This window comes from Pyrgilauda ruficollis, unplaced genomic scaffold (genome assembly GCF_017590135.1).
Source record: "Pyrgilauda ruficollis isolate IOZ18807 unplaced genomic scaffold, ASM1759013v1 scaffold3, whole genome shotgun sequence".
NCBI classification, from domain to species: Eukaryota; Metazoa; Chordata; class Aves; order Passeriformes; family Passeridae; genus Pyrgilauda; species Pyrgilauda ruficollis.
In genome coordinates, this window is record NW_024524377.1 from 20,907,653 (window position 1) to 20,923,319 (window position 15,667).

The window sequence follows — 15,667 nt, forward strand, 5'->3', positions numbered from 1 at the left end:
ATATAAAAATCAGAAAACCACTGAGTAATAAACAGAGCCACATCATTGGTTGTGGGGCCACATACCATTCACATAAAGCATAACAGAACTCCTGTTCCGTCCTGCAACAAAGGTATATTCCCCAGCGTCAGAGTAAGTGGTTTCAAAGATGCTCATTCGATGGACTCTCCTTTCCACCACATACTTGTATCTTTCCTCATATTGGAAGTTGATCTCAATACCATCCTTGTACCACTGTGGTTCAATGTCATCTTCATTGACTTCAAATTCAATTTCAGCTCTTTGTCTCTCAATGACCTTTGAAAAAGAATAAATAATAGAAGCAATATTGGTTTTTCCTCTGGTCTCACTTTCCAGTTTCTTAGATGAAGGTTCTGACCTTATGATTACAGATTTTTGTGCTTCTAACCTTATGATTAGAGAATTTTGTGCTATGACTCTGGTTAGATATTGTTGCTCTTCCCTTGCATTATTCTTTGAGTGAAAAAGCTATGAAATATTTATTCATCTGTATAGGCCTTACCTGAATATCTTTCTGGGCACTTCTGATACGAATGTCACGACCTTCCACTATCAAATTGGCACTGGATGTGTTTCCACCTGCTACTACAGTGTACTGACCAGCATCAGACATCTTTGTGGAAGCAATGATGAGACGATGGACATACTTCTCTCTCTGAATTTTCATCCTGTGCAGATCAGAAAAGAAAGTGAGCTAGAGATTTCCTGGGGGAAAACACACACCAAAAATTAATATGGTGTACAAGCAATAATTTACCTATCACCAATCTGGAGTTCTTGCCCATCCTTCATCCACTGGACCTGAATGTCAGGTTCTGAAACTTCACATTCAAAAATAGCCCTCTTCTTCTCTACCACTTTGATGTCTTTAATATGCTTCCTAAACTCAATGTGACGAGCTGGGGCAGAAAAAAGTAGAATGAGTGCTGTGATATTATTTAAGCCCAGGAAATCACTAAACATACAAATAAAGAGAGCAAATACCTTCCACATATAAAGTGGCTGATGAAGCTGCATTTCCAGCAACAAAAGTATATTCTGCTGCATCACCAAAATGCACATTCCTTATGGAGAGGGAGTGTGTAAGCTTCTTTGTTCGTATCTGACATTTATCAGTCGACTTTATTTCTACTCCATTCTTTAACCATTTATATGAGATGCCTTCATAATTAACAGTAACTTCAAAGGTTATTGTATCTTTCTCTTCAGCATTGATGTCTTTTAGCATGGAGGTAATTAGGATGGCTAAAAGGAAAGGAATGGACATGGTTTGCTTTTTTCCATTCTGTTTTACTTTATTTTAAATGCATATTAAGCAGATTAGAGATGCTTCAACTTCTTTAAGATGATTTTGGAAATATTAAAAAGTACACTTTGTGTTCAGAATCAGTATACAATTAAATGTCCCACAACTACTGAATGACATAATAATCCAAATTTGGTCTCTTGTGGTGACCTGGCATTTAGGCATACTGGCCTAAAAAGAAGAACACAGGATCTGACTTTCAAGTTCACCACTTCTATATCTCTTTAAAGAATGCTATTGAGGCTATTTAGTGTTAAAAACCACCTCTACAGTCTGCTGGTTTTGTCAGAATTTCATTAACTCCATGTGTTAATGCAAACTTATTACTGGTAACTGTAAAATATTCTGGTTAATTTAATTTTTACATACGTTTTACAGTCAGGGTTGCACTGACTCTATCATTTCCACAGACAAAAGTGTATTCTGCAGAGTCTTCACTGCTTGTGTTCATTATATTGAGCTGATGGAGTTTCCCTTGGACAACTATTTTGAACTTTTCACTCATTTCAATCTCCACGCCATTCTTCAACCAGACAGCTGGCACATTGAAATGAGAAACTTCACATTCAAAAGAGGCAGTTTTGGTCTCAGGGATCTCAATATTTTTCATGGTCTTTGTGATGTGTATGCCTAAAAGGATAGGGAAAAAAGAGAGAATTTTCTGAAAGTTAGTATGTTTGGATGACTGCAAAAAACCAAAGGTAACAGGCTATGCAGTGTCAGGTCAAGTTGCTCAGTGTTGGTGTAACAATTCATATAATTACTTTCTTACAATACTTACTTTCCACAAACAGTTTTGCTTTGCACTCGATTTGCCCAACAAGAGCTGTGTATTCCCCAGCGTCATCGGGAGATATGTTATGCAGCATGAGCTTGTGAACTTTCCTTTGAGAGATCATCTTGTATTTATCACTTTGTTTAAGCTCTATATTTTTATGGAACCACCGGACTGGTACAGTATCATGGGAAACACTCAGTTCAAATGAGACAACAGCATTTTCCAAAGCAGTCACATCCTTTGGCTTTTTGATGATCTTGACAGCTTGAGGAAAAAAGTTAGCAATATTCAGCACTGTATATGATTTGAATTTCAAAACACACATTACAGCAAATATTCAAACCAGAATGGCTTACTTTCCACATGAAGTCTGGCATTTGCTCCTATTTTTCCAAGTTTAAAGCTGTAAACAGACTCATCAGTGACAACACAGTGTTTGATTCTCAGTGTGTGAACAGTTCCTTTCACTGTTATTTCATATTTGTCACTTGATTCAAGTTCAACACCATTTTTAATCCATAGAGCTCCTTTCACATCCGGGTGGGTCAGTTCTACACTGAAAACTGCCTCCTGTGATTCTGTCACAGTCAAGTTCTTTAGTGTTTTCTTTATCTTAACAGCTAGAAAAAAAAGGAAAAAAATAGAAAAAAAAATACTTGACAAAATAGATCAAAATTAAAGCCTATAGTAAATATAATAATTTTAATTAAACTGAATGATGGTACTTCATTTTATACATATAATAATTTATACATATACACAGTATGAAAGCTTTACTCATAGTATCCATGAGAAATGTTTGTTTTCTGAGGTTTTGGGGGTTTTATTTGTCTGTTTTGTCGGTTGGTTGGTTGGGGATTTGCTTGTTTAGTTTTTGCCATTGTTGGATAGGCTCAGGGTTTTGTTTGTTTGGGGTTTTTTATATGATTTATTTTATTTTGCTTGTGTCTTAAGGCCTGGTACGAGACATAGTGAGTGATGCTGGAATAAATCTCAAAGACATCAGTTAGTTATAAAAAATACTGACCTTCGACCTTCAGTTTGGCAGATGTCTTTGAGCTTGCTATTTCATAGCTGTATTCCCCCATATCCTCCAGTTTCGTCACAGGGATAACAAGCCTTCTTTTTACACCGTCAGATTCAGCACGGTACTGATCTGTCGTAGCTAATGGTCTACCATTTTGTAGCCACTGGCCCTCTGATTCAGGATTTGCCACCTCACATTCAAAAACAGCTGTCTGGGACTCAGCCACAGTCAGGTCACTGAGAGGCTTTGAAATGGCACCGCCTGTTGGGAAGAAAATGTTCTTTTGTTGTGTTGCTGTTCAGCTTGCCCCCATACAGAAATAAAAAGTAGATGCTGGAATTCTTTGCCCTGATTTGCAGCATGCCCATAGGCATTCTGAGCTCTGGGAAAAATCAGGAATAAAATATCACCTGAACATTACAAATATATGTTTCTTATTTCTATCCTCTTTTGTTATATCATCAGCACAGGTATACTGAGAACACACAGGACAAAACCTCTTTTCTACAGTAATTAAATCAAAAGCATAATACAGCGTTTCAAACTGTGCTTCTGATCTAGCAAAATATATTAACAGATTTGAGAATTCAAATTATACTAATCACAAAAGATAAAGGCAAGGAGAACATTTAAAAAAAGGATAAATTAAAGACAAACTCCCACTGGAACAGCACTATTGCTACAAGTCCATTGGGTACTTTCTAAATCACAGTGAAATAAAAACCTTGGACTTTAACCCTACTAACCTGCTACTACAAGCTTCCCAGATGTTTTCTTCTCTCCAGCATAAAAGACATATTCTCCTTCATCGTCTTTCATCATCTTCACCACTGTCAATTTATATATTTTGCCACGTGCTTCAATTTTATATTTAGGACCGGCCTTTATGGGCTGGCCTTTGAAATGCCAGATTACATCAATCCCTGAATGGGAGAGCTCGACCTCAAAGGACACATTCTGTGTTTCAGTGCAGGTGATGTCATGAAGACCTCTAATAATCTCAATTTCTATAAAAAGAATAAATGATAAAAAGATTATTAGTTGTTTCCACTAGTTTTGTTTTTTAAAAAAATCATTTCACAAAGAATTGTGCTTCTTAAGAGACACCAACCTTCAACTGTGACATTGCAGCTTGTTTCCACTTTGCCAACCATTAGCTTATAGCGTCCTGCATCTGATGCATGGGTTCTGGTGAGCACTAGCCTCTGCTTGGCACCTTTACATACAGCTTGCACACGTTCATCAGGCTTTATTTGATTATCATTTAGGTACCATTTTGAGGAGGACACATCAGGTGCTGAAACTTTGCATTCGAGGATGGCTTTTGTTCCTTCAATTACATGAAGATCTTCTAGAGGAACCACTATTTCCACACCTGTGAATACAAAAATATTAATTGTGAGAAAAACTATGTCTTTAAAAAGTAATCCTAAAGGAGCCAAAAATCAAACACACCTTCAAAATCATCATAGTGACTTACTGTACACTGTGATCTGTCCAGTGGTTGACAGCTCAAGATCAGGAACACTAAAAGAGTAAGTTCCGCTATCTTCCTTTGTGGCATCTTCTATGAGCAACATATGTGATTGTTTATCCAGCACAATATGAATACGGTCACTTGACTGAATTTCTTGGCCATCTTTCATCCAGACACCTTCTGCATTTTCTAGGGAGACTTTGACTTCAAGTTGCACGATATCTCCCTCACAGACTCTTTGATCAGTAAGTCCTTGAAGAATTGCCATCGGACGAGCTGTGGAATTAAATGAAGTTAATTAATACTTATAGGAGGCAGAACATTGGACATTATTGAACATTAAAGCATTCTGGGATACAATGATACAGCTATAATGCATTCTACAATACATTCTATTTTTATTCTAAAATAGAAAAATGATAATAGTATATAGACAATGTAAGAAATGCTTACGCTTCATCTTCAGTTTGCATTGAGTCCTTTTTCCATCAACAACATAACTATATTCTCCTTGATCATCTTTATTAATATCTTTAATAGTGAGGGTTTGGCGACCACGGCGGGATGCAATCACATATTTAAGACTAGAAGTGAGTTCAACATCACCATGATACCATTTCCCCTCTGCATCTTCTGGGGAAACCTCACATTCAAGTTCAGCTGAGAAGGATTCTGGCACTTCAGCATCCTCAAGTTCTTTAATAAACTCAACAGCAGCACCTAAAGGCAAATAATTACATTTGTAAATAAACTTGTTTAGATTCTCCTGAAGAAAAAAAAAATATCATTAAATGAACCTAAGGGAATATATATAGATATATAGTGTAACTATTTTACATAAATACATCTCTAAACTTTCATACTGGATTCCAAAAGTATGAAAGCAGCTCCATGTCTCTAAGGGTGTTAGATGTCTGCTTAAATAGTTTTATTTCTTTCTGAAGCTGATTTCACTTTAATAGTATGGCATGGTACTGAGTTGTGTGCTTCTTACCTTCAACAGTAAGCTTTGCAGTGGTTTTTATGGATTCATCTTCAACCAGTGCACAGCTGTAGTCATCTGCATCAGACATCTCAATTGTTAATACGGAAAGAAAGTGAGCCTTTCTGTCTGAGTGCATCCTGTACTTGTCTCCAGAATGAATCTCAATTCCATCCTTAAACCATTTCACTTTGACAAAGGGCTCTGATGTTTCACATTCAAATGTTGCCATGGAGTCTCTTGCCTTAGCAACAACATCTTGCAACTTCTGGGTGAAGCTGATTAACTGCTTGGCTGCAAAACAATATATAACAATCAACAGTGCACTGACCAAACAGACTTAACACACTATGACGAGCAGTAGGATAAGTAAAATAATTGAAATTACCTTGTACTAACAGGAAAGCATGGCTAGAAGTTTCACCAGCTATATTGACTGCTTTCACCATGATGCTGGCGGAATCATCAGAAGTCACATCTCTGATAACTAATTCGCAAACGTTATCTTCAGGCCAGTACCAGTACACACGATCAGTCCTTTCAATCTGAACACCATTTTTGAACCACTGGCATTCAGGATCAGGTTTTCCCACCACTCTTACACGGAAGTGTACATCTGTTCCTTGGGCTACAGTCTGGCTTTGAATTCGTTCAAGTATCTTGGGAGCCTCCATGCTTGGACTAAGCTCCACCTTCTCTGGTTTGAATGTTGGAATGGTGATTTTGCCTTCAGGAGGAAGTGCTTTCTTCTCTTCCTCTGGGATCTCTTTGGTCCAGTGAAGAAGTTCTTCTTTTGTCTTTTTTAGCATTTCTTCATATGATTCATCTTTTTTGCGAGATTTAAGTTCCACAGCTGTAATGGCTTCATAGTAGCCCTCTTCTGTCCTGCGCTTGAATTTACTACGCAGCTCTTCAGATTCCTCTGAAAGCTTTTCATGAGTGATTCTTTCAGCCCTTTTCAGCTTCACCACTTCTTTGGTTGTTGCCTCTGCAGGTTTGTCTACCTTCTGTACCTCAAACAGAAGTTTCCCAGGTTCTGTAACTACAGGCTCATGTTTGGGTTCAGGAGCACGACGAAGAACAGATCTGAAGTCTTCCCTCTGCTGGATTTCAAGTTTCACCTTATGTTCAATAAAGCCTTCTGGATTCTCTGCAGTGACTCTTACCTCTCCTGTGTCATATGATTTGCAATCCACAATATCCAGGTAGTATATTCCATCATAACGGAGTCTAAACCTTTTGCTTTTACGGATGAGCTGTCCATTGAGGTACCAGTTGACCTTGGGCATAGGATAGCCAGTCACACGGCAGCGGAATCGTGCTGTTTCACCTTCAAGGACTCTTGCAGGTTCAGGAACCAAAACGATTTCTGGTTTTTGCTTTTCCTTTTGGTCCAGTGCAACAGCAGGTAGAGCACCCTCGTGGGCCATTCTTTCTAACTCTTCAATTCGCTGGAGTCCCCTTTTGCCTTCTGGCAGCTGGGATTCTTCCACAAGACTCTTCTCATCCTTCACAATCAGAGTAGCAGATGTGTGGTCTGTACCATATTTGTTAGTTGCTCTGCAGGTAATCACTCCACTGTCTCTGGAATAGGCTACTCCATAGTCCAGGCTACAGTACCCAAACTCGTTGATCATGCGGAGTCTGTTAGCTGCTTCCAAGGGTTTGCCATCATGCAACCACTCCACCACCATGGTTGGGTCACCAATTGGTGTAAGCCTGCATTCAAAGTGTGCTGGTCCAAACTGTTTGAGCCTTAAAGATGTGAGCTTCTTCTTAAAAAATGGTTTCTGTTGCTTTTCTTTGTCATAGAGATCTCCTTCCTCCCATTGCTCTTGACCATAGCGCAGATGGAGAGGTTCTAACTCTGGTGCTGCAATCTCCTTGGCTTTATAAGTTCCTTTTGGAATTATTAATTTCCTTTCTGGTTCAGGTTCTGTGTGTTCAACTTCAACATTTACTTTGCAGCGGGTAGTGTCCCGTCCAGCTTTATTGATAGCAGTAGCAGTATACCATGCAGCATCTTGCCTGGCAGTAGATTCAATTTTAAGGGCAGCTGCCCCTTTGGTTCCCTCAATCCTGAAATATGAAAAAAAAAGATTAAGTATTTTTCCCTTCTTTGTCATTCATTTTTGCCCTTCTTCCAAATTAGTTCAAAGCCTCCAAGGGCAAGTCTCTGGAGGTAATAGACATTTTGTTTATGTTTGTTTATGTTTATTTATGTTTGGGAGTGAAGTGCCTAAGAATCAAACCGAGAGGATGAATAAAAACCAGTCTTAAATTCTGTGGTAGTTTTGCCTGCAGAGGTCTTTAAAATCAGATACAGAGAAAAGTTCAGTAAATCTCTCTGATGGCTTTTAGAAATTATATGAAAACACAGGCTGGAAAAATACTGAGTGAATCCCACAGGAAATTTTATATCGGTAATCCTTGCTGCAATGCAAAAGCCCCAAGTGAATCCCTTCTGTGAAACTGCAGGAAGCATTTTGCAGGATGGTGGTTATTTACTACCCAACTTATATAAAGTATTTTAAAGAAAATTAAACAAAATTTAAATAAAATTTAAATTTCAATAGATTTAAATGTAATAAAAATCCTTACTTTATTTTGGGGTATTTATGAGGCACAATGATGTCACTGTTCTTGAGCCATACAATGTCAGGATTAGGGTTACCAGTAGCTTTCACTGCCATCTCCAGTCTAGAGCCCTCCTTCACGCTGACATTTCTCAATCTTTCCACAAAGTGTGGTCTGACTAGGTCTTCCTTAGCTGGAAGAGCAAGTGTATGTTATCACAAGAAGAAATGAAAAAGCCATGGTTTTAAATAAGAAACACTTATTTAAATAAGAAACACTGCTAAAAATATAATGATATACAGAATATAATAGAAAATACAGAAGATACCTTCTACAGTCAGTGTCATTGAGACTGAAGCTTTGCCTGCCCTGTTCTGAGCAATGACAGCCCATTCTCCAGAGTCTTCAGGCATTGCAGGAACAATGATCAATGACTGGGTACCATCTTCTTTAATCACTATTTTATGGGTGTAGTCATTAATAACTTGTTGGCCTGCAGATACAGATGAAAAGAAAACAGTTGCAATCAAGACAGTCTCAATGAGACATAAAAAACTTTTTTAAACATTATTTCTTCATGAAAATGAGGCTGATGTACCATTATGGAACCAGTATGTCTCTGGCATAGGTCTGCCAACAACTTTTAAGTCAAATCTTGCTGTCTGCCCCTGTGAACATTTAAATGATGTAGGTTTCAGCACAAAAACTGGCTTATATAGTCTCTCTAGTTGCCCTTCATCAGTTTCTTCTAATCTCCGGGCAGGAGAACGAGAAGGAGAGCTGCGGGCAGGAGACCGGCTTGGAGACCGTGGAGAGATAGACCTGGAAGGAAGAGATAAGACAGATGTGTATGGCAATGTCATATAGCAGTGGACTGACATGACAAACAGATTTCAACCTTTGCCTTTCTCATAATTTGTTTTAAAGAGTTTGGCCAATTTATCTATGTGAGAAATTAGGAAAAAAAAATTTATTTGTAGTCAATTTTCTTTAAGTTTTTGATAGGAGTTTTAGAGGTGGGTAGTTTTAGGATACAATATGGCCATGGAAATTTTTGGGTTTTGGATAGTGCACAGATCAAAATAGTACAGTGCAATCCTGTGTATGTTTGTGCATGGGTGTATGTGTATGGAGACTGAATACAGGACAGGGCAATGCTTAATTTTTCTGTCATAGAAATACAGCTATTTCAAGGGCAGGAGAAAGTTCTTGCACACCACACTAAAACTCCAAGTGCAGAAGATACTTTTTCAAAAATGTGAGTACTTTAACAAACAGATATGGCTATTGAGCTTATAAATCTGATACTGTGGCTGGAAATGCACGTGAATTGTACTCTGGGAAACGCATTGCTTATTAAATGGGAAAACCAGACAAAAAGTTAGCACATAAATCTATATGAATCATGAAAACAGCATTTAGAACTTTTCTAGAGGTGTGCAAACTCCAACAGCTTAAGCTTATTTAACTGCTATGTAATGAGCTTTTGGACTATCACAGCAGATTGGTCTGATAAAATTATATTATTGTATACCTACCTATATCTTCTCATAACTTCAGGTCCTGGCATATAACCTGGAGTTGCTGTAGGTGCAACTGGCTCAACATAGAGTTTTGCTGAGCAAATGGCATTTCCTTTCATATTACTAGCAAAGACAGTATAAATTCCTTCATCTTCAGGTAAAACAACAGGTAATCGCAGAGTGGCGCTGCCATCTTGCAGCAGTTCCATGTGGTAGCGCTCTCCATGTCTTATACGTTTGCCATCCTTATACCATGCCACCTGCATGGAAAGAAACAGTAGATTGCTATGTGAGCTCTCCTAAAGGCAAAGATCCACTAATGACTAGTGAAAATAGGATATTACAACTTGCTGGTTTTCAGCTGGAAAACAGCCCACATATATGTGTTAAACATTAACATTTTTACTTGAAATAGGTGAGACTAGTGTAAGATGCTTACATAGCAACCTGAAAGACAAGTTCTGGAGCTAGAAATGGATATAGAGCCCATTTTGATGAAGAGCAAAGTAATCTCAACTGGACTGCTATTGTGTTCCCCACTGGTCTGGGCTACCTCAGAGATACTCAGAATCAAGACCAACTTAATTGGTAAATCCAACCTACTACTGAACTGGCTAACCAACCTAACTCTATTCTATTAAGGGACAAAAGGAAAATTCAGCTTCATATCAAACCAGAAGACTGGATTTCTTTTGAAAGTCACTGTTTCCTATGCATAATGTAGAATGTCTGACAATGAGATGTTAAGGGATTTTTTTCAAGTAAAGCATCAAATTTTTTACCAAAAAAAAAAAAAAGTTATACAGATTTGGGGTACCTTTGGCAATGGATATCCAGATGTCTTGCAATGGAAGGTAACTCCTGTCCCTTCAAAGGTTCTGTAGTTCTTTAATCTTAAATCGAATCCTGCTTCTACAGCTTCAGATTCAGAAATATCAACCATCATCTCCTCTCCATCTTCTTCGAGAAGTTCATGTAAGGTAGTCTTAATAATTCTGAGTTCAATTTCCTTGATAAGTCTTTCTTCAAAAGAAGAAATATGGAATTCCTATAAAGAAAAGCAAGACCATAAAATTAGTTTTCTGTGTCAAATAAGGACCTTGCAAATAAATTATTTGTACAGTAAAATGTTGGTACCCAAAATTAGTATGGAGGGATAGACATACCTCATCTTCCACAAAAGTTCTGACCATCACTGTATCTTTTGCCATTTTCTTCCTAATTAGAGCTTGTTCTTTCTCATACTCTTTTTCAAAGTCGCCATAGGAAATGGGTGGGGCTACCTCAGCCACTTTAGGTTCCTGTACGTATGCAGTCATTTGAGTTTGGTACATCATTTCTTGTTGCGATTTTATGTAGGCTTCGTAATCAGCTAAGAATTGAGAACAGATTAATTTTGATAAATTTTTTGGTTTTCACTGGGCTGAATGGAGAAAACAAGTACAAACTTCAAGGGCCTGATGTCAGACATTTTGTCTTGCAGAAACAGAGCCACTAGATCTTCCTTTAGGTTCCTTGAACTAAATAAACTAAGCTGCAAAGAATTTGCAGCACAATTTAAAATAATTTTTGCCATTTGAAAGTTAATTTTAAGAAATATTGTTCCCATTTCCTTAATCTAAAATGTACCTTCTTCTAGTAAGGAGACCGTTGCAGAAGCTTCTCCAAGATTATTACGAACAACAATAGTGTATTCTCCGGCATCATCGGCAAAAGTCATGGAAATTTCAAGTTTGCATTCCCCGGTTTCTTTTTTGTAACTCACTTTGTATCTATAGAAAACATAAAAGTAAAAAGCCTCTATAATTCTGGACAGAATTTTTAGTTGATTTGCTTTTTGTTACAGTTAGACACACTCCTAACATGTACAAGGCACAAAAAGAGAAACTTTTACAGGTAATTCTCACTGAATGAATGAGCATACAGAGTAGCATATGAAAAATAACCCTTCTGAAAGTAGAAAACTGGTCTTTTTGTTGTCACGAAATAAATAGGTTCCAAACACCAGTACTGAAATATCAGAGGTCTAGTTATCAGACACAGTATAATGGTATGTTCTGTGTGCACACAGTTTGTCCTAGTATGGGTCATCATATCATTTCAAGACTGCACAAATGTAATATTTTTTCTCAGCTAGAAAGTATGCTGCTTTCTACAGACAAGACTTACCTAGAGAGAATGCAAATATTGCACACACGCAGTAAAAGAAATACAAAACTTCTTCCTGAATTGTTTATAAGTATAACATATGAGTATATATATTTTTTTTACAGTCTTTTGAATATTTATATTTTAAAACTTAATGACCTTTTAAAGTCACACATTAAGACATGAGCCTATAACTTTTACATTAAGAAATAATTTATTTCAGAAATCAGGAAGTTATTTGGCTCAGCATAACTGAGGAAATCAAATTATGACATCGCCAATTAAATATGCATAAAAATTATTTTAAGATGGATTTTGGGCAATATATTCACAGTACCTGTAGCCAGTCGTGAGAGGAACTCCACCTTTTTTCCAGTAGACATGTGGCTTTGGGTTGCCCCCTACTTGGCATTCAAAAATAATGCTCCCACCTTCAATTAATTTATGTACCATGGGTTTTCTTATGAAGAAAGGAGGTATGGGTTCTCCCGATACTTCCTCTGCTGCAGCAGAGACATCTTCCATTACAATGTCCTTTGTCTCCACATAGCTGAAATAAGATTTCAGTGCAGGTAAGTGAGCTGATGTCTGAAGCTCTCATGAAACAGAATGCAAGAACGTAATGACTGCAATAGGAGCAGTCTGTTTAGAAAAGTAACTTTACCGTTTCTCTTCTGTAACAGCCTTCTCAGAAATGGTTTCTCGAGTCTCAGTTTCTTCAGTAACTAAAAGGCAAATTTGATAAAGTGGATTTTAAAATGCCTTAATAGGCATTAAGCATTGAGTTCAGTTCACATAAAAAGAATATGTAGTTGTCAGCCTTTTCCTCATATTCTGACATCCCTTTTATCTAATAACCCCAGAACACATCTCGAGCCATATGTTTTAAATGTCCAAGATACATTACAAGCAATATACATTTAACAAAATTATTAACTTCCTACTTTGACAAGAGGGACTGTCCTTGAGTTGCACCAATGGAGGTTTAGTTTGAATATAAACAAACCTTTCTTTAGGTCTCTTTAGGCTGTCAAGGGTTATCAAGCAAGGAACAAGTAGCCCATGAGTCATCTGGGGCTAACTTTTAAATACCTTTTCTACCCTGGAGGTATTTAAAAGACATGTAGAAGCTAAACCTAGGGATATGGTTTAGCGATTGACTTGGAAGTTTTGATTGAAATCAATGCTCTCAAAGGTCTCAAAGGTCTTTTCCAACTTTAACAATTCTATGATTCTATAAATATACTTACCTTTCACATGTAAGTGGCAGGAAGTGCTGACACTCCCAGCCTTATTGGTGGCAGTGCAGGTAAATCTTCCACTGTCCTCTGCAAAGGCTTCACGAATCACAAGGCGAGCAAGTCCTGCTTTGAAAGTGATCTGGAAGTCCATTGAGCTCTCAATTTTGTAGTCTTCCCTGTACCACGTCACTGTAGGCTGAGGATGACCAGATATTTGGCACTCCAGAGTCACAGACTCACCTTCAGTCACAGTCTTATTTTTGAGGCCCTGTGTGACAAAAATTAAGTATCACAGTCAGTATACCTTTTCAATGCTAAACAGATACTCAAATATCTAAGATCTGTTTGAATGGAAAATTTAACATCTACTTCAAAACACTGCTCTGTGAAGCAATGAATGCAGGAAAAAAAAAAAAAAGCATTTTCCAAAGGGAAGTATATGAAACTGGCTTTTAGGGTCTCTGAACATTGCTGTTATTAACAAAATGAAAAGGTAGGTTCATATTTATGTAGGTAGATCAACCTACTATGCGACATAAATGTGAAGAATCACTACTATAAAAAACATCAAGAAGATTTTGTATCAGAGATAAGTTATATGGCTGAATAAATCTAGTGTTAAAAAGATTAAAAGTTAAAATGATCTAAACTTTAAAAGATTAAATAAAGCAAATTTTTTATGGCTTTTTATGGTTAGGTATTAAGCAATAAAAATAGAAAACAGAATGGGTGAAAATCTACTGTAACTCCCCTACAGTACATACAAATTACTTACTGAGACTAAGGTGGGTGGTGTAGCAGGGATTTCTGCAGGTACAGGAACTCTGGCAGTTTCTGTCACCTAGGTTGTTTAGAGGACAATAATGAACAAAGTATAATTTAAATAAGAAAATAAATCAGGTAATATGAACTCTTTGCATGTCGTAAGTAAATATTAGGTCCTAACAAGGATTTGCATAAAACAAATAAAAAATAAAAGGCAGCAGAATGCTTTAGAAGTGGAAAATTGTGATAAGAAGACTGCAAAAAAGTGAGGCTATTCCATATTTTTAAGATGAAAGTCAGTCAAAGTGACAGAAATTTGCTTGAAAACATACCTTTGCTTCACCTTCTTTATGCAGCATCAAGTGTTCTGTCCTCACTGCTTCACTTTTAATGCTTGTCTCCTTTTTAGTCTCAACATCATAGTGACTCTTGTATGTCTCCGCAGCCTCTCCAAAGGGAAACTGTGGAGGGGCAACTGGCTCTGCTTTTGTCCTGACTTCATGAGGCTTTAGCTGAGGTGGTTTCACAGGCTTGGTGATCTTTTGCACGGCAGAAGTAGCTGACAGCTCTTTCTCCAGAGTAGCCATGGCAGTTCCAGCTATTGAAACCTTTTGAACAGAAGAAAAAGAGTTAAAGCTTTGTTGTTGTCTTATTTTCAAAGGAGAGAGTGCATTTCTTGAGCAGATTGCATATGCAGCAGTTGCTTCCTTAGTTACTTGGTTTTGACACTGCAAAAGCCATATGCAAAAAAAGAGTAGTTTTAGATTGCAGTAGTAGAATGCCAGAGATATAATATCCCTGCATTATTTTTGATCTGTCTAACATTTAAATATTTTATTTCAAATAGAATTTGATCTTTACATGGTCAAGAAGCTCTTAAGTGCAGCACAAGAAATGTTCTCTCCATTTCTTTGCTTGAAGCCTTAGATTTCCATTTAATCTGTCTAATACTGCAATAAAGAACACTGCTAATTCTATAACTTCCAATGATTAAAATAACTGAAGAGATTTCAAAATCTTTTTATAGGTGGAAAAAAACCTCTTTAACGTATATAAAAATATTTATAACAGTGTTTAATCATATTTGGGGGAAAATAATTTTTTAATTCCAGATGAAGAGAGAAAGTATGCTTGAATGAGAAAATTAATAACTGGAAAATTTTAATACTATGTAAAGGAGTCCAACAGCAAAATGGAAGAATAACTTTAAAAATGGATGGTATCATGTTATGCAGTCAGTCTGGATTTTTTGTATTTAAAAAATTAGCTTAGCATGTATTAATTAGGAAGGAAGAAAAAAGCAATGTGTGAGTGTGCTGATGCCCATAATAAGATTAAAGAGGGATACTTGTACTCTTTAAAAAATACAACTTGCATGACAAATATCTACAATTTCACTGTATGCCACTAAGTACTGAAGCTGCATCCTCAAACAGTTTATAACATTATTTAAATAAGAAATAATAACAAAAAATTGTATTTTAGCAATTAATTTGTCTGTTTACAGCAGTGTTCCTTATTAGTCAAACAAGCCAACAAAAATAACTGCAAGGAGCATACAACTCTTCCTCTTGGGGAAGCACCACACTGGAGTGTGGGGGGAAAATCCAAATGGATTTTTCCAAATGGAATGGATGATCTATGGAAAATGAGCATGCTGTTCCTCTTGGATACACCTTCAGCTTACCTCATACGTATGATCTGGTTTAGGAACAGCAACTCGGGAGACCGTGAAGTGAGGACTTGCCGTGCGAGGCCGTGGCGGTTCAACGTGAATTGTTTTCTCAAGCTCTGTTGTTCTTTTTATCTACACAAAATAAGG

General features: G+C 37.1%; 1 protein-coding gene across 4 annotated transcripts in view; it reads right to left on the reverse strand.

The window, feature by feature from the left end:
- TTN (titin) overlaps window positions 1-15,667 on the reverse strand; it is a 236,211-nt gene that overhangs the window by 204,325 nt on the left and 16,219 nt on the right. For all 4 annotated transcript variants that reach the window (XM_041473527.1, XM_041473526.1, XM_041473525.1 and 1 more), the window contains exons 13-39: window positions 15,533-15,652; window positions 14,178-14,453; window positions 13,856-13,921; window positions 13,090-13,348; window positions 12,504-12,564; window positions 12,177-12,389; window positions 11,321-11,463; window positions 10,858-11,063; window positions 10,509-10,739; window positions 9,707-9,951; window positions 8,767-8,990; window positions 8,497-8,661; window positions 8,193-8,361; window positions 5,980-7,670; window positions 5,604-5,885; window positions 5,063-5,329; window positions 4,613-4,885; window positions 4,244-4,507; window positions 3,879-4,139; window positions 3,133-3,393; window positions 2,462-2,725; window positions 2,109-2,369; window positions 1,697-1,957; window positions 1,006-1,266; window positions 779-920; window positions 524-689; window positions 66-297 (exon numbers count right to left, since the gene is read on the reverse strand). In XM_041473527.1, coding sequence (XP_041329461.1) covers window positions 66-297; window positions 524-689; window positions 779-920; window positions 1,006-1,266; window positions 1,697-1,957; window positions 2,109-2,369; window positions 2,462-2,725; window positions 3,133-3,393; window positions 3,879-4,139; window positions 4,244-4,507; window positions 4,613-4,885; window positions 5,063-5,329; window positions 5,604-5,885; window positions 5,980-7,670; window positions 8,193-8,361; window positions 8,497-8,661; window positions 8,767-8,990; window positions 9,707-9,951; window positions 10,509-10,739; window positions 10,858-11,063; window positions 11,321-11,463; window positions 12,177-12,389; window positions 12,504-12,564; window positions 13,090-13,348; window positions 13,856-13,921; window positions 14,178-14,453; window positions 15,533-15,652 — 7,264 coding nt within the window. The remainder of the gene's footprint in view (window positions 1-65; window positions 298-523; window positions 690-778; window positions 921-1,005; window positions 1,267-1,696; window positions 1,958-2,108; window positions 2,370-2,461; window positions 2,726-3,132; window positions 3,394-3,878; window positions 4,140-4,243; window positions 4,508-4,612; window positions 4,886-5,062; window positions 5,330-5,603; window positions 5,886-5,979; window positions 7,671-8,192; window positions 8,362-8,496; window positions 8,662-8,766; window positions 8,991-9,706; window positions 9,952-10,508; window positions 10,740-10,857; window positions 11,064-11,320; window positions 11,464-12,176; window positions 12,390-12,503; window positions 12,565-13,089; window positions 13,349-13,855; window positions 13,922-14,177; window positions 14,454-15,532; window positions 15,653-15,667) is intronic.